This window comes from Photinus pyralis, unplaced genomic scaffold (assembly GCF_008802855.1).
Source record: "Photinus pyralis isolate 1611_PpyrPB1 unplaced genomic scaffold, Ppyr1.3 Ppyr1.4_LG5, whole genome shotgun sequence".
NCBI lineage: Eukaryota > Metazoa > Arthropoda > Insecta > Coleoptera > Lampyridae > Photinus > Photinus pyralis.
Genome location: NW_022170596.1, coordinates 16,973 through 36,292, shown reverse-complemented (window position 1 = coordinate 36,292; position 19,320 = coordinate 16,973). Strand labels below are relative to the sequence as shown.

Here is a 19,320-nt window from a genome sequence, read left to right as displayed (position 1 = left end):
TTACTGTAGGTTGTACACAGAAAAATAAGATAACTTCATAAAAATTTTAGGATGCTGTTTGAAAAAAAAATTCGATGCCTTTACGGCACTCCAAAATTTTAGGTACGTACGTATACTAAGTCGTTACACCCGAAAACGGCAATTAGAACTCATTAACATAAACAACTTTTCTTACTTCCAATTTTTGATTTGGTGCCCCGGTTCGACGTTATTGGCGTTCTTTTGTTTTTCGAAAAATAACTCCCTTATTTTAATGATTATTGAAAAAAAAACAAAAATTTTCAAAACTATCTTTTAGCTCGCTAAAACATTTGTTTTTGAAATTATTTCATATTTTTTCAAATAACAAAATAGATTGATCAGAAATTTCAAAAAACATTTTTTGATAACCACCCCATCGATTTTTGATTGATTTATAAAATCCCTCTACTATCTACTACAAAATTTGCCCCAAACATTTTTTCAGTTTTGTTTCAATTTCGATTTCCAAAATTGCCTCCTTCACAGGATAGATTTTTCGAAAAACAAATCATCGTATCAAATATATCAAAGTATCGTATGGGTGGCACTCCCTAGGTACAGACGTTTTCAGGTCGCATTAACAGTCGTCTGTGTGACTTAACGACAGTCGTGGTATGACTGCCGGGACCGTCAGCTGTGCATGCCCTCCGAAGCATGGTAATCAGGAGATGTTCTGTACCACTAAAAACTGGCTAGTTGTGGGATTCGAACTACCGCTACGCCAAACTGACTACTAAAAAATTAAAAATTGGAAGTAAGAAAAGTTGTTTGTTATGAGTTCTAATTGCCGTTTTCGGATGTAACGACTTACTTTCGGACTTAGTATTAACACCCTATACAGGGTGATTCCTATAGTACCTGCCACCGTTTGGGAGCGTGTAGGTGGTGCGTAGGGGAGTATTTTGATATAGGACACTTGGGGTCGGAAATCTAAAATAAGGGTGCCAGAGCCAAATTTACCTTCTGGAATTTCGCGCCTGTAGGTAGGCAACCCAACCGGCCGGCGGTGCACACGGAGCGATCTCAGGCGGCGATGTGTGGCTGACACTTGATCAGAATTTGTTTAAACCCACGAAATCCCGTCTGCAACGACGCGTATCAAGTGAATAAACACTATGGCAATAGTATAATAATAGTTGGCTAGATGTAGGAAGTGCATTGAGAACAACGGTGGCCACGTTGAACACTTGTAAACGTTATTGCTTTTGACTGTCGTTTTCCCTCCTTCCCTCCCATGTCGCTTCCTCGCGCTAACTCGCTCTGCATCGCTCCGCGCGAAACGTCGGTCGGTTGGGTTGCCTACATACAGGCGTGAAATTCCAGAAGATAAATTTGGTTCTGGCGCCCTTGTTTTAGATTTCCGACCCCAAGTGTCCTATATCAAAATACTCCCCTAGGCACCCCCTATACGCTCCCAAACGGTGGCAGGTACTATAGGAATCACCCTGTATATATACATACAGACGGAAAATTTTTATATTTTTATAAGTTGCTTAAAATCTCGCTTAAAATCATCTTAAAATGATCTAAAACGTCCACATTTGAAGAAATTTTGACATGTCCAAAAAACAGTGATCGCAATGGCCATCCAGCTCGAGCTAGGAAGCCAATAATATTGTTTCAACTAAAACGGTTCAATGTGTACATCTGTACAGGGTGTAACAAGTGTGTAAAATTGATTTATAGTGGGGATGAAATTTCCAAGTAAACCAATGATTCATTGGGCTAAAAGCTCTAAAAGCTCCTGATCTTACGTATCTTGTTTAATTTTTTCTGTACAACACACACGAAAGCAGGAAAGTGATGAATCGGAGGATCGCTCTCATATTATGGAATGGTGCTATTGTCATTTAATATATAACCTCGTTCGCCAATGTTATCTATATTCTTTTTAATTGTTGGGCTCTTTGCAGGTCAAACCGTCTTCGTGCATGGCGCGGCAGCAACACCCATATTCCTAATAGGCGCCATGACCGAGTACGGCAAAAATAACTGTCTCGAAGGTGTACAAGTTATACACATGCATACGGAAGGAAAGGCAGTGTACACAGATCCGGCGCTCAAAGATGTTTTTAGGTAAGCTCTTCCCTGGTCCCTATAAATACATAACCGAAATGACTGTAGATCAGTTTCGACATTTATGGGCGGGAACGTGCGTAAAGCCGTGCAAGATGGACGAGGAGACGCTATACCAATTTTCTTGTCCGAGATTCCATTATTATTTACTCGGAAAATTTTTAAGCCTGAAGTTGCTCTAGTTTCGGTAAGTAAATAATAACGTCCAGGTAGAGTAAGCATGTGACGATGGGGATGGCACATTTTTCTTCCAAAAGCAAGAGCGCATTGGAAGTTTCTCTGAGGGGACTCGCACACCGGAACAATCGCAATTAGTAACTGGCAACAAACAATAGACCATAGCCATGGCCTTACTCTTATTAGGCCATGGCCCATAGTATTGCCAATATGTATTTCGCATTCTTTCATACTGCAACTTGTATACCGACGCAACGTGATATCGCCTTATCGTCTCTGTTGAGCAATCTGTGTTGCTAGCGACACGAATTGCATGTCGAAAACCAATAAATATTGCGAGTAGTTTAGCAATATCTAGGTAGATTTATGTATTTATGATTATCAACGGCAAGATTATAGTAAATGGGATGTTGTAGAAAAGGCGTAGAGAGCAATTGCAAATGAATTAAAATTATCTGGCCATCGCATCTCTGTAGTTGGTGAATTCAGTATCTTCTCGGATTCTTTCTGGAAAATTTGTCCGATAGGTATTCTCGCACAATTAGGGTGTTGTGCGCGGGTGCACCGTCTTGTTGAAAAAAACAGCTTCCAACTTTTGTTTTTTGTGTGTGGTGTACATCGTTGTATCCGTAGTAAAAATATTCTACTCAATACGGTATGCATTTGTTTACGGACCATATAAAAAATTACGTTGATGATGATTTCACGAAAGCGAAACGTTGTATTAAACATTTTTTAAGGCTGTCTTTAAGAGCTCAAATAACATCATAAGAAAATAAAAACAAAATCGGCGATTTTCGGTTTTTCTGGTATTTCTTAGGTTTTCTTTAAAGAATGATAATAACTGTTTAATTGGGCAACGTTTCCCTAATTTAACCATCGTCGTATCTTCTATGGTTTCATGATGACATCCTTATCTTGGCCACAGTGTACTACAAATAGCTACGGTAAATTGACCCCTATTAGCTGTGGTTAAAATTTATCACAATCTTAATTATGCGGTTTAGGTTCGATACTTTTTTAAAGAGACACAATCTACATTGTGAAGATAAAAGAAACGATTATACAATGCATTGGCATTGTTGTAGCTAACTATAAGAGATACAGAGTTAGTTAAATATGGAGGCGAAATTGCACGCGTTTTAATATGCTGAATTATTTTTTTTAAAGAAAATAAAAAAATCCTTTTACTTGCAGGAACGGAACCGGAATTTTCGTTTTTATTTTTGTACGGATTTTTTATTCATTAGAAAACCACCAAGGTACTTTTCTGTATAAGAAAATGATTTTACTTTTGCGATGTGACGTTTCGGTTTTTAGATACCAACATCAATTTTTTTAAATATCCGTCTGGATTATTTTTTTTTCATTGCGCACGCGCAAGACAATCTCGCTTCTAGATAGTTGCTTCATGCTTAAGGAATACGGACACAAGAAAACCGGAGCTTCATTTATGCTCTTTCTAGTGTAAATTATAAACGAAACCATTGTGTTGGAGGTATTGGTCAGTTTTTGTGCTACAACTTTTTGACGCGGTTGTGTACCTGCGCCCATTCTTATGTCCTTAAGAACATGTGTACCAATTTTCCATATGGGCATGCGGACAGCAGTAGGAAATCGATTTCGAGATCAATTGAAAAATCTTATATTTTTTTGTTTAACACAATTTTTACCACCGTGCGGTCATCGGGCGATTCCCGCTACACGTACCGACTAAATTCTCGTGCGAAATGGTCGCGACACAGCGGTAAATTGGAAGAGATTTTGGAGAGACTTTGAAAAGAATTTGAAGAAATTATGAACTTTGAAACTTTCTTGGAAACTTTGCGATTTTGAAAAGATTTGAAACAGATTTTGTACATATTTTAAGGAGATTTTAAAGATATTTTGTAGAGATTTTAATGATATTTTGTTGAAATTCTGAAGAGATTTTGGGAAGTTTTTTGTCTTTTTGAAGACATTTTTATGCGATAAAGAAGAGACTTTTAAAAGATTTTGCAGAGACCTTGAAGTCTTTGAAGAGATTTTAAAGAAATTTTGTCGAGATATTAAAGAGTTTCTAAATAGCGCTAAATAGATTCTAAAGAGATTAAGAAGAGTTTGAAGCAGCTTTGAAAAGACTTTGAAGGGAGTTTGTAGTCATTTTGAAGAGACTGGGAAGACCCAGAAGACAAGAAATTTTGTAGAGATTTTAAAGACACTTTGAAGAGACTGAAAAGATTTTGAAGCGATTTTGTGAAGACTTGGAAGGAATTTTGAAGACTGAAGAGTGGTAGAGAGTTTGCAGATATTTTGAAGGGATTTTGAAGAGATTTAGAAGGCTTTTAAGAGACTTTGAAAGAATTCTGAAGCGATTTTGTGAAGAGACAAGAAATTTTGAAGATTTTGAAGATATTGTAACGGAAATGCTCCAGACATGACGTCGCCTTTGGCGCTCTGGAATTTTCTACGCGTATTCGAGAATGTTCGGGACTTACATTGCTTGCGTGTATAAATGGTTGCGGACCGAACATCGCGGCAGTCTACTACCGAACGAGTACGTAAACATCGAGCACGGAAAGATAAATTGCGAAGTGTGAGTGATATAAATAATCGATATAAATTTGTGAGTGATATAAATAATCGATATAAATTGTACGGATTTTATAGTGTTTTAGTTCTGTTTAATAAATATTGATATAAATCGAACCCGAATTTATAAATCACGTTACATTGGTGTCAGGAGTGGAATTAATTAAATTAATTAAAAGTAAATAAAATTAAATTAAGTGCTTGTGCTTGTGTATGCCTGTAACAAGATCTGCTGCCGCTATAATGGAAGAAAAGATCAATAAAGCAATACAGTCACTGGCAAAGAAAAGTGAACCACGGCTAGATTGGACACGTTCGCCGCAACTGCCAAAAACCATTGCAGCAGTCGGAAAACTAAGAAAGGTCGACAGGAAGGGGCTATCGTCGACCTGCAGAAACAAAGCCCCGATCTTCACTGTAAACATTTCGTCGTCTGGAAAAGTTCACAATAATGCAGACGCTTTGTCAAGAAGACCGTGCAAGGACAACTGCACACATTGTTCTAAAATAGAAGACAAGATTGGCCATCTGCGACGAACAACTGTAGAGAGTGAGGAATGGAAGCCAAGCGAAATCAAAACGGCCCAAGAAAACGACCCAAGTATAAAAACTGTTCTGAATTGGATGCGCCACGGACAAAGACCAGGCTGGCAAGACATTAGTGTCACAAGTCCTGAAGTAAAGAGTTATTGGGGCCAATGGAATAGCCTGACTCTGAAAGACAACCTGTTGTATAGGACCCTTGAAAGTGAAGATGGCACCGAATCGACGCTGCAATTAGTAGTACCTAGAAGCAAAGTGTCGGAAGTATTGCGAAAATTGCATGACGGCGCACTTTGGTATTACGAAAACGTTGCAAAGGGTACGTGAGCGATTCTATTGGGTCAACCGTAAAGAAGATGTCCGGCGATGGTGTCAAACATGTGAGTTATGCCCATGAGGCAGTATAACGTTGGTAGTCCGATGGAACGAGTTGCTATCGATATCGCAGGACCGTTTCCCGAGACAGATGGCGGAAATAAATATATCCTAGTGGCTATGGATTATTTCACAAAGTGGACTGAAGCTTACGCCATTCCAAACCAAGAGGCAGCAACAGTTGCAGAAGTGTTGGTAAAGGAGTTCTTTACACGTTTTGGTGTTCCTATAGAAATCCATTCAGACCAAGGAAGGAACTTTGAATCGGCTTTGTTCCAAGATGTTTGTCGATTGGTAGGAGCCAATAAAACCAGAACAACACCTTTGCATCCTCAGTCAGATGGAATGGTTGAGAGAATGAATCGAACGATGGGTAAATATCTTTCAAAAGTCGTGGCAGAACATCAGAAAAATTGGGACCAGTACCTCCACCTGTTCCTTATGGCATATCGATCAGCCGTCAACGAGACCACAGGTCAGACTCCTGCCTGCCTTATGTTGGGTCGTGAACTACGCCTTCCATGTGATCTCGAGTTTGGGCGTAAACCCCATGAAGAATATGTCGCAGGTGAAAATTATGTTGACCAACTAAAGGCGAAGATGAACGATATTCACGACTTGGCTAGAAGTCATATTCAGATTGCCAGCGATCGCATGAAAAATCAATACAACCTCCGCTCGGTCAATGAAACTTTTGAAGCTGATGATCTGGTATGGCTGCACAATCCACAGAGACGAAGAGGTCTTTCTCCCAAGCTATAAAGACAATGGGAAGGTCCGTATGAGGTGATCAAGAAAATAAATGACGTGATATATCGTATCAGAATGAACCACCGGAAACCGAAAGTTGTCCACATTAATCGACTCGCACGATATGCCGGATCCAACAACAACGAAGAAGTTAGAGGTATTCGAGAAGAGGAACGCAGCTGTGGGATCGAGCCAAACTTTAACGAGTTTATGTCAAATTACGCCCAGCGGAAGAAAGCTCGATTTGGCGTTATTCAGGAAATTTGTCAAAATATTTTTGAGCTTCCGGTTAACGTTTCCATCGCCCATTGTGTCGCCGAAGACCTTAGCATGAGTAGAGGTATAGCTTCCGTATTCCGGAAAAGATTTGGAAGAATAGACGAGTTGTTAAAGCAAAGACCACGAGTGGGTAAAGTACTGCGCTTGGAAGATAGTCAACGCTCTTTGTTCTACTTGGTTTCAAAGAAAACGTCAGAAGGCAAACCCACCTATGAAAACCTCTGGTCTGCTTTAAAAAGCTTAAGGAAACTCATGGCATACTATGACATAAATAGCTTGGCGATCCCGAAGATTGGATGTGGTTTAGATGGGTTGGACTGGAAGATAGTGCGAACCATGATCGAAGTGATTTTTAGAAACACTAGCGTTCGAATTACAGTATGCTGCTTCAACCCACAGGGGACGACCCTCCGCAAAACTGTGGACTGTTACTTTTTCAAGAAAGGTGTTTGTCGAGCAGGCTCTGACTGCAGATTCCGACACGAGGCATTAAAAAGTAATACTAACGCAGTTTCTGAACGAGACGTCCAGAATTAAGAAGGGGGCAGTGTAACGGAAATGCTCCAGACATGACGTCGCCTTTGGCGCTCTGGAATTTTCTACGCGCGCGATATTCGAGAATGTACTGGACTTACATTGCTTGCGTGTATAAATGGTTGCGGACCGAACATCGCGGCAGTCTACTACCGAACGAGTACGTAAACATCGAGCACGGAAAGATAAATTGCGAAGTGTTTTAGATATCGATGTTTTTATAGTAAATATTGATATAAATCGAACCCGAATTTATAAATCACGTTACAATATTTTGAAGGGATTACGGATTTTGCACCGATTTTGAAGATACTTCGAATGGTTTTGAGGTGACTTTGAACAGATTTTGATGACTTTGAAAAGTTCTTGAAGAGATTTTGAAAGAGATAAGAAGAATAACTAAATTGAGTTTACAACATTTTTGCGCTGGCAGTAGTTTGTATTCTTTATTAGGTGCTTACCCTTTTTCCGTTGACACAGCTTGCAATATTGTGCATCGACGCTTACAGAAATATTGACCGGAGGCCGGGGGTACGACCTAACGTAGGGTGGTAGGGCATTTCTTCCTCGGAAATAAATTACGAAAAGAAGAGGATTTTGAAAGTTATTTATCCGGTTAACTATATTTACTAGGGATGTTCATATACATATATAATTATGCAGTTGGCGTGCGTCTCTATGGTTGCAGCCGCAACTCATAGCTCGGAAAGTACACAGACGAATTCAGTTAAACTGTGCATGGATTAGCAATAAGCGAAATGTAATAATTCCAAGCGAGTTCGTAACCCAAGAATCAACTTCCGGTGGTAGGGTTAAATGTCAAATCCCGTCCTAGGACGAGCCCCCAGTGTCAGTTATTAATGCACTATCAAGCGATATTACGCGCCACAACCCAACTTGTGAAATTCACGCTATTGAAGCTCAAAATCCTTAAAAGGTAGAGAACATGGAGGTGTATCCCTGTAAAGGGGCAAGCTTTCTGATGTTAAAAGAAAAGATTTTAACCGGAGATATTCATTGGTAATCTTTTTCACTTTCTACTGCTGGCTGCTACTGCATGTTCTTCCTGAACGTTGACCGGGGCACAGCAAAAACTACTGGACCGATTTTAATGAACGATGTGTCATTGAACTCGGCTTCAGTGATAGATGTGGCTTTTAAATTGATCTAGCCCCAAAAAGGGCCTTTCACTTCCAAAAATAAAAAACCTAACATTTCGTTTTGTAGTTTGTAGCGAAGTAGGAGAAAAAAACTACGCACGCACAATGTTATGTATAAATTCAATAATAGAAAGATTATGTTATCTGCTTAGCTTACCACAACAAATACTCGTTTATTTATAAAAATATCTTTTTGGATTGACTGATTGCATGTTTAATTGATTAACACTGCAACAGAATTATTCTGATACTTAAAATGATCAAAATTCGTTTTCACCTTTGAAACTTGAAAGCAATCTCCTATCATAACCAACTAGATTTCAAAGCATTTACGTATTATATTGTTTTTTTAACTATTGTTGCCTAATTTATGCCCTGAAATAATTTTAGGTTGAGTAAAAGCTATTATGGCCAATAGCCTACCAGGGCGTTAGACACATTACACGTAGATACTTAATACAGGTCTTTTATTTCAAAACGAACCACCGCACCGTTTGTAATTTTCAATTTTGATAAAAAATCAAAAATTATAAAAACATGCCCATTTGGATAGCTAGGGCGAAGTTAATTTACACATTTCACGTCTTGATTGTATAAATTTCTTTTATTAAATGTTTAAAATGTTCTCCACCAGGACGTTGAAGTTCTTCACTAACATTAACAAAAGTGCATTTTTTAATTTGTCTAAATTCATGTGTTATTCTGTGTCTTAGCTGGAGTCTGTAATGGGCGGTTACAAACTTAGGACTGGTGCTATTAATTTTGCTTTTTAAAATAATAGTAATTTCTTGCAAAAATGATGCCGACGGCTAGCTCAATCCAACAGAGATTTTTTAATAGAATTGATCTTTTTCTTCTCTACGATTAAAAACTTACTCGTCTCACTTTTACTCTAGATCGCATCAACAACACAAAATATTTACCTACATATGTTAAAAAATTAAAATCTGCTTTCATTCTCGGTTTTTCATAGTAATAGCAAAAATCAATTTGAATTCTAGGTACTTCAAAAGTTATGTACACTGTTTATGTATCTTTAAGTTTAAACATGTACCTATTCTACATTAAATTTCACTTCTTTATAATAAAAAATAGTTTCGTGTTTTATTTTTCCGTGTACTCTGCCTTTTTCGAAATCCTATATAGGTACCACCAACCCCAATTACCGCGGATTATCGAGAGTACCCTAACTCAAGGCTCCCTTGACCTAAATATACAAATGATTACTAAACCCATTGTTCTAGTTTTCGGGGCCTATGAATTTAATTTCGCGCGTTTTAAAACTTACGCTATCCATATTCGCATCTAATTTTCTTGTTCGCAATTTATCCTTTAAAATGAGTTCACAAAACATTGATTCACGTGATTAAGATTTTACTCGTACAGTTCGAAACTATCGTAGTCACACGTGATTCTTGCATTAAAAACCGAGTTAAAAACCTTGATCGTGTGCTACTTCGAAATCTTCGAACACAAACATTCATGTAAGTTCTTTCACAAAATCTGAAACCGCCCCTCACTAACCTATGGTGATTGACTTAAATTTTGGGGCCGCTCAACGAGAACGCTCTCGGGGCTTAACGCGCAGAAGCGGAAACAGAAGACATAATATTTTATGCGAAAGCCGAATGAAAGTAAACAAATCGCGACACGCCTGACGGCCGACTCCAAGGTTGGTATATTACAGGTTGCCTCGTAACTGCAATAATGGGGATCAAGTCGTCTGCTCGTGACGTCACTGGTAGCCACTCAAATTTCGTTACCTTGTCATTACTTGTCATGTGACATACGCGTAAGGTTATAAATATTGAACCTGTGCATTCAGAACCTAGAAATATTATTAAAAGGGTCGTGGAATTCTTTGACAAACAGAAAGCTGCCGTATGTGGGCATTTCCTTTGGAAAAGGCTACAGAGCTAGCTGCTGCTGTGACGGCAAATCAATAAAACTCATAACTAAATTAGGTAATGTTAATTTCAATTTCAATTATTGATGGAACGTAGCAACATTGTTGATTGGCGGTCACGATATTTACGGAAAATGAAAGAAAATGATGCTTTAGGGAAAAGCGGGTCGGCAGAAGATGAACGTGTTTAAAACTGACCGAAGCAGGAGGATCATATGGTCTCGTTGATACCGCCTATCTCATCTACAAATCGAAGACTTAAGTGTAGAGACAATATAAACTGTGACTACGCAATTGATTGTTAGATGAAGCTGTTTATCTTTCACGGTAAACACTGGTACATCAGACGAAGATTGACTGTATTATATAACGATTTATAATTACTAAATTTTAAAATATAAAATGAATATTTGTGTTTCAGTAGTTAAACGATTCAAACATCATCAAAGAACTGTAAACAATAGCTACGCATCAAATTTTCCAGCTGTATGGCTGCATGCATTTATTATTTCGTTTAAATCGTGGGATACCAGTGACGTATTCGCGCCTCGATTGCTATTGGTCGATAGTTACGAGGCAACCTGTAATATACCAACCTTGGGCCGACTCCGCTGATAAACCCCGCCCCCGCCACAGCGCGCATTTTAAAAATTCTGGTATACTTCCGTTATAAAATGGCGAAACTACAAGACTATAATACAAACGCAAAATTTGAGAAGGAAATTATTCCGTTTACAAGCAAATAAGTCTAATTCCATTGAATGCGATTATGGTCCAATAATGATTACACTTGTAAATATCTGCGTTAACCGGACACAAGTTTGTTTTACAGGACGTCTTGTTCCAACCCGCAAGCTTGGTTCACATAGTTGGAAAATTGTTCCGGGAAGTGAAGTGATGAAGATGCTTCATCATATGATTCTCAGCGAAGCTTTTCCTATACTGACTTCGTAATCCGTACGAATCTTTTCTTCCAAAAGCGGTCGGAGGATTGGTAAATGTGAATTTGCCCAATTTGACGCAGATATTGAGGCAACTGCTTTTCGACTAGACATGCTCCCTTTCCATTGCGACTGGTCTTATATAGCTCTCTGGATATTTTAAGATAAGAACGTTGAATGCATTATGGATAATACAACGGCACCTATAAATACGAAGCTCCCGCTTTAAAAGAGAACTTTACAATTCTTTCTAGCTTTTAAGGAATAATACTTAAATTGACTATATAAATATAAATTCCCCTAAAGAAAATACAAATAAGGCGACCGGTTACTCAAGGGATCAAACTTGTATTTTATTCACCAAGGGTCGTTTGACTAAATAAGAATAATTGAAACACTTAAGAATATCTCCGAATATTCCGGAATATCTTAGAATAAGTTTGAATACATACTCCTAAAAAATATGTAAACTTTTTTTTTCTCAGCATTAAGCAATGTTAATTGGAGAAACTGGGGGTGGTATCCATTTGAACTTCTTTCTGAAGTTGTATTTATTTTCGATTGCTGTCTGTCCGTCTGTCTCTTTGTCCATGTGCATGATAACTTTGTTGAGATCGTTCGGTATTCAGTTGTATCGGATTTTTTGCAATAAAGAGTACTATTGTTACAAAATATTGAGAAATGGTATGTATTATGTTGTGGGTTCACATTTTTCCATGAACAATAAATTTTATATAATTTAGACCCCAGAACTTTTATCGAATTCCTTATCGTAGAGCTTCCTGCTTTGTTAATTAATTCAATTAACATTTTATTAGTGAAATACAAAACTTTAAAGTGTCCAAATTTTTATACATTTTTCTACAAACCAATTAACAGAAAGATTACAGCGAATTCTCATTTTTTTTAGGTATCGCCTCCAGACGAACATGGCTTCTGCAGTTTGGGTACAAGTGTCGACTGCGCAAGAGCTGCATGTCTTCATTCCAAATATATTGTAGGTGCGTGTTTTTTATGAGGTACCTTGCTAGACCATTTGGAGACATCAGTTTTTTTAATTTCTTTTCATCCACCATTTCTCATTCTTCCTCAACAAACATTTTAATACCTTTTTCTTTAGCACAAGTAAATAAACAAATGCCCAGAACTTTTGGCGATGGCTTGATACATACGAGTCACATAGACTTTGCTGTTTGCGTTGACGAACAACTACCACAGCATGGAGGTAAACCGCCGACGGAAGTGGAGGCGAAAATTGGAGAGCTGATTGCCGAAAATCTGGTTGTAAATGGCGCCACATTACAGATGGGTAAATAATTTATTTTAATAATTTGAACATAACAAACATTAAGTACTGTGAAATTAATTTCAAGGCCTTGTCACATTGTGACAGCACAAAATCAGGATAAGCACATTTTCGCGGCTATATTTTAAAAGGTGATGAAACATAGAAACAACGTAATGATTATCGGGTGTTAATTAATATTTGCATGCTTTTGGAATGGTTAGTTTACCTTGATTTATTACTGGTTTTGGCTTTGTAGGTAATACCTTTCGACAATTAACATTTAATTACTATTTTGTGAAATATTGTTATTTTAATGATCTGGGAATTCCAGTTACCTTGTTTAAATTACAATATAGGAAATGTAAGCTACATTCGGCTAATGAGGGAAATATCTGAGGTGTTCGAAGGATCTGTTTCTGTTGCATATGTAGTGGCCGTTTATATTACTTTTGTTTCCATGACAATAGCTGAAATAATTGGCCGTTTATATTACTTTTGTTTCCATGACAATAGCTGAAATAATTGATTTGTTAGCACCACAAATTACAATTGCCTTTTTTTATCCTTTTGATTTGTGTATAGTATTTGATGTTTTGTTCTGCTTTGCTCGATTTTAAAGAAGTTTAGTTGGGCTATAAAACTGAAGGTCGGATGTTCGAACCTGGGCTGAGGTAAGAATTTTTCATCTGTGACAGAGTTGGGAATTTCCTTAGATCAGTTTCGAGCATTCTGCCGGTTACTCCGAATTAGGTTTTCCTGCAGTTTCCCTAATTCGTAAGGTAAATACCGGAGTCCGGAGTAGTATAGAACAACTTCTGCAGAGGCACCTCTAAAAAGCATTATGCGGGTCACTCTGTAATTGGGCGCAAGCCTATTGAGGGCCCAGAACAAGAGAGGGACAATAAATAAATAATCTGGCATTAACATTTATTAAATTTTTAATTTTTAATTGTTAGTTCAAACTTCTCGCCCCTTATCCTTCAATGTGGCGACTGTTAACTATGGGACTGCTGTACTATATATTTGCGATTCAGCTTAACAGTAAGACCTCTGGTAACAGAACATTGCAATTATTATTGGTGGTATAATACCGCCATTTTGTTTATTTACAATGACCAAAAGTAAACAAGATTGTATAGTTTTTACCGCTGTAAATTTGCAATCAATGTAACTACATTTTAAAGAGCAACGATAATTTAAAACGACACATTTTATCATGTTACATTCAAGAATTTTAAATGTGATCAGTAAATAGTCATCTAACGCATAATATTTCCAAAGTCTTTAATTGTGAACAGTGCAATTACACAACCAACAACTAGAATGTTAAAGAATCATCGTCTAATGTGTAACATTTCCAAAGTGTGTAATTGTGAACAGTGCAATTACACAAGAGAAAATTGAGGTAGGAAATATATACGTCATTCTTCAGAGAAATGAATTATTTGATTTTTTAGCAGTATAATTGCGCTACTCACAATAAGCATAACTTAAAGCGGCGTATTCACATTGAAGGATGTTACGTGCACTCTGTGCGATTAGGTATCCCACAAATAGTAAGAAAAACTTAAATCGGCATTTATTAAAGCACAACAATTCGAAAAATGCCTATTGCTTAATTTGTGGTCAGTGTAATTATGCCACGAGTAGTAAGGCTGTTTTAAAGCATAATCGATGTAAGGGAATGTCGGCGAGTTGTAACGTTATATGATAAATTGTGATTTTTATTTGTAATTAGACAATTAAGTTCTTAAGAAAAAGGCCCTTCAGGTAGGCTATGATGATGGAGTTATATTTTCAAGTCTCAAAAACGGCAGGATAAACTACACCTGTAGTATTAATCTGAATCGCGAATAGGGACTTTGTATATACTATGCTCATCTCGTATCTGGTAAACAGTGAAATATTTACATAACCCGCTTCTTTGGGATAACCGCAAAAATGCCAGTAGGCGTAGACTCAAGTACATATTATGTAACATTGCTAATTGTTCCTTTGTGGAGGTAGAAGCACAAGCTGCACTCCAGAATCGCAAACATATGTTCCAAAAAGTTCAATTCGCCAGCAGCAAGATGTCCCATAACGCGGCGCGTTCAGCTTTTCACATGCGCATGCCACAGAACACATAATACCTCATCAAGCCCTTTTATTATTCCAGTTAAGCATTTGTAACGGAAAATTGGTGATCATGGCACAAAAATATACCTACTCATGCTAACGCCCATAGAACAAGAAGAGTGTCTGATAACATATTTTTTTCAGGTATTGGTAGCATTCCAGATGCGGTTTTGCATTCTCTAAAAAATCACCAGCATCTCGGAATACACTCTGAAATGTTCTCCGGCGGTGTAATAGATCTGGTACAGAATGGAAATATTACAAACGCGAAGAAACCAATCCACACGGGTCGTATTGTCGGTTCATTTTTGGTCGGTCACCAACCTATATACGATTTTGTCGACAACAATCCTTCCATTGAAATGTTACGAGTGGATTATGTAAATAATACGAGTAAGTAATTTGCACATGTACTTCCAAATTTAATTTAATCCCATTGCTGTAGAGGTTATCGCGAAATTGCCCAATATGACCGCCATTAATTCCTGCATAGAAGTTGATTTGACAGGTCAAATCTGCGCCGATTCCATAGGGACACGAATGTATTCTGGATTTGGAGGGCAAGTTGATTTCATTAGAGGTGCTGGAGAAGCACTGGACGGCAAAGGCAAACCTATAATTGCCTTACCATCAGTTACCAATAAGAAGGAAACTAAAATTGTGCCGACTCTAAAAGTTGGTGCTGGAGTTGTAACAAGTAGAGCGCACGCGCAGTATGTCGTAACAGAGCATGGTATCGCGGAACTATTCGGAAGAACGCTTTTACAAAGGGCGCATGCTTTAATTAATGTCGCGCATCCCGATCACCGCGAAAGTTTAGAGAAAGCCGCATTTGAACGTTTTAAGACTATGCCCAGAGCATGTTAATGTTCAGAATACCGTGTATGGTGTATGATAGAATAAATTTTTGTAATGATCATCTTCAACATTTTGTAGGCGTGATTTGTCTAAATGTACAAAACTATTAAGCAACATCGATTTAAATTAAATTAATTAAAATGTGTCATGGACGACGTTTAATATCGCATTTAAATAATATGAAAATAGGCCTTTACAATTGCCTGTACAATTGCAAATTGTATTTTTATAATCGCAGTACAAAGGTACCTATGTGTCAGCGTTTCATTTACATTGTCATCTCCTCCATGACTTCCCTCCCCCACTCCTCTTTCTTCCCATCCTAGCACTGACTTTCCTGCTTGAGCTCTTCATTTTCTTTAGTGTCTATCGTCTTCCTGGTTTTTAAAAAATGCCAATCAATTTCTTACAAATAAGGATACTTTTATAATACTAAGGTTAAATTGCCTTAGTTTATATCTTTCAAGTGTATATTTTAAAATCTGATTTTCATATAAAAAATTGTAGCAAGCCTTTGTCCTTTAGTGGAAAAGTTGATTGTATTTATTGCAATCTAAGGAAATTTTCTGTTTTAAACAACCTAAATTGTGACAACAGTTTTCCATTTTAATCTTGTATATTTTTGTAAGTATAGCAACTGTAAGTTTAGCTCATCAGAGTGACTAGGAATAATAAACTTATGACATTTGTTTTTTTTTATTTAGCTAGTGTGGTAATTTTTGTATTCTATTGATTTGAAATCCTTTATAAAAAAAAACTATGAACATAGATAGATAGAACATGGCCACAATACGACAGCAGAAATACAAATAAAAGATAACTTTTATTACGATTTTGCACAAGTACATAGTCAAACCTCGACCAGATAATACTGACAAGAGATTTAATCAGTGGCGTAGCTAGGGAAACCCCAAGAAAATTTTGAAATTTTACGGTTTGTATAGTTCATTTTCGAAGCATCTGGTATTGTAATGAAATAGAATACAGACTAATAATTCTCTATACGATTGTCAACAATTTATTTGAAAGACATACACTGCTAAACTTGCAAAAGACCAATATTAGGACAAAAATTGATCGTTGTCTCTTTTCTTTTTTGTAATCGCGCCGAATTCGCATTTCGACGTAAAAAATGTTATCATTTGTTGTCTTATCCAAACCCATTAACTTTTAACACATATCCATTATGTACGAAAGTAATGCCTAAAATGTCTAAAAATAAATAAATTTAACACGGACACCTGCAAATTTTATCAAATTTAATAAAAGCAATAATATATTGTAAACTATAGACTGATTAGAAATAAACCAGTATTTAGTGAATGCTTTTACTCGAGTCTACAATGTTGGTAGAACTAATGGTCTGCTCCTTACATAGATTACGACATTTGTATCATGACAGTTCAGTTGACTTACATTGAATAATTTTTTTATTGTAACCAATCAAATTTCCTTATTCAGTCAGGCCGAATTAAAATTGAACAACGAGAATTAAAGTTGAACAACGATAGGTACAATACAAGCTATTAGGCCTAAGGGGTACACCTGGTAGGTACTGAAAAAAACGTCAGCTTTTATTTGGAGTGTAATTTAGTGGTAGGTAAGTATATATACCTATTTAAACTTGGGCTAATTGTTGATGTATATTAAATGGGTTTTAATTAAAATTCGCTGCGTTGCGCCGCTCAAGCGAGCCGCACCCTTAGTACATATGGATTATTTTAGTTAAATGATCTATTTCATTGTGTGTTCTCATCAGAGCAGATTAAACATTCATATTTTCATAGAACAGGATCATATATACTGCTTTGCGCATTTATATTGTAATGAGGTAAATTAAATGATTCACGGCCGGTTGCAGGAAAGCGAATTATAATCAAAATCCTAGATTATTTGCCAAATCCGAGATTAAACAAGAATTTTGACATTTGATTGGCTGCATACTGCAGTATAAAGCCAATCAAATGTCTTAATACCGGATTAAACAATAATCCTGGATTATTTTTTTTGTGCAACTGGCCGTCAATGTAATAAAATCGAGATACTTGAGATATTCCACGACAGAACATAGCATGTCGTTTCAGTGACTGGTCCGGGCAGAACACACCTGGGAGGACAATTTACACTCCACATCGAATCAACGAGAAGCCACATCTAGAATAAGTTGGTCGGTCCAAACTACACCCAAGTCCTGGGGGCGAAACCCAACCATTCAACATTGAAACAGTAACCAAAAAGTATCTAGAGAACTCCTAGTGCATAAACAATAAAGATATGTTTATGAACAATTACCGTTCCATTGCGTAGTAATTTTGGCATATTGTCGTATTACCCCGTTGCAGCTTGCCTTGTAATTGTGTTCTACCTGGGCCAGCTAAGTAGATTTAAAAGCATCTTCCATCCCTTCCCATTTGTGAAGGAATACATTCCGATGTCTCTTACATACCTAAAGTACATAACATGCATTGTTAATTAGCCGGACCTCATCCAATCCAGAATGTATCTGAAGGTCCTGGATACGGTGGTAACCTTTGACTACATTTCTATTTAGAGATGAATGCCGTTAAATATTGTTATCACTTCGGCATCTATTTCTGCAAGAGTGAAAAAGGCAGTCATACACAAAGAATTGAAGTCGCTAATCAATCTAAATGAGTTTAAACAAAACAAATGAAAATTAATAACTGACCAATCTCAAACAAGTCAAAATAGAAATTACATTTATATTGAATGCAAATATTGTACCACCAAATTCAAGAATCACTTTACCCTGAATTACAAACAGCTGAAGGCGACATAATTTACAATATATTACAACTAAGTAAATTAGATACCTTTTTGCAAATTTACAATGGCACAATTCACAAATTAGAACAAATTGAACTTAGCCCAATGGATACAGAAAGCAAAGTGACCTTCAATCCAATCCAACACAAAATGAACCGATAAAAAGCTAACTTGCAAAACTAAACACACCATTTCCTTCCTATACAGACTAACAATGTTTTAAAATGCTGACATCGAAAGTTCTTGTTGTTACACATGTAAACACCACAGCTTACTTACTATCCAGCTCCGCAACTCTCGAGCGGCGCCTTTGATCTGGCGGTCTACAACCAAGCGAGATGGAATGGTGCCCTCTTTCTCGCGCTTGGGGTAAAAGTCAGGGCCGGATTAAACGAATTTTCATCGCGCGGTCGCTGCACAGTACCGTAGTAGGTGATTTTTGAGCTGTATTGTAATGTGAACGTTTAGAATTTGCTGTACAATATTACGTAATATTGCAATGAAACTAGGGTTGGGTGTTTAATACATTTTATTGCCTAATTGAATTGAATTCGGGACAATGGCCAACGTGGTAACACTGGGCTTGATTGCACGCCAAACAGGCAATGCAGTCTTTTACCCCAAGAGGCGGGGCATAAGCGCTGCGCGCGTAGATCGGCGCAAACCGCTCCCGCCAAGAGAGTTGTGCAGCTGGATAGTAAATAAGCTGTGTAAACACTTTCGGTACTTGTCGTTTGAACGGTGTCTCTATATACGCCAACGGTAGTGGTCACACACTGGGATGTGTCCTAAACGCGCAGTACAGTAGACACTACCATTATTATTCCCTACTCTTTACCCCAGAAATTACTACTATAATAGTTAGTAGCATTGATTATATACTTACGTTCGTAGTATATATATAATCAATGCTATTAGTAACCCTTTTCTGGGTCT

General features: G+C 37.3%; 1 protein-coding gene and 1 long non-coding RNA gene across 4 annotated transcripts in view; one reads left to right on the top strand and one right to left on the bottom strand.

The window, feature by feature from the left end:
* The window catches only part of LOC116171005 (4-hydroxybutyrate coenzyme A transferase), a 42,833-nt gene extending 26,537 nt beyond the window's left edge, over nt 1-16,296 (top strand). For both annotated transcript variants that reach the window (XM_031487620.1, XM_031487619.1), the window contains 6 exons: nt 1,935-2,097; nt 2,146-2,284; nt 12,244-12,334; nt 12,454-12,642; nt 14,884-15,132; nt 15,185-16,296. In XM_031487620.1, the coding sequence (XP_031343480.1) occupies nt 1,991-2,097; nt 2,146-2,284; nt 12,244-12,334; nt 12,454-12,642; nt 14,884-15,132; nt 15,185-15,606 (1,197 nt within the window). In that variant the 5' untranslated portion in view covers nt 1,935-1,990 and the 3' untranslated portion in view covers nt 15,607-16,296. The remainder of the gene's footprint in view (nt 1-1,934; nt 2,098-2,145; nt 2,285-12,243; nt 12,335-12,453; nt 12,643-14,883; nt 15,133-15,184) is intronic.
* Nucleotides 16,297-16,679: 383 nt separating this feature from the next.
* Nucleotides 16,680-18,772, bottom strand: LOC116171008. Of its 2 annotated transcripts, none has more exons than XR_004145359.1 (3): nt 18,664-18,772; nt 17,890-18,191; nt 16,680-17,838 (listed from the first exon to the last, which is right to left on the bottom strand). It is a non-coding gene; the product is annotated as an uncharacterized LOC116171008 (long non-coding RNA). The 2 variants fall into 2 exon arrangements; XR_004145358.1 differs by having other exon boundaries at nt 18,574-18,666.
* Between the last annotated feature and the right edge of the window lie 548 nt (nt 18,773-19,320).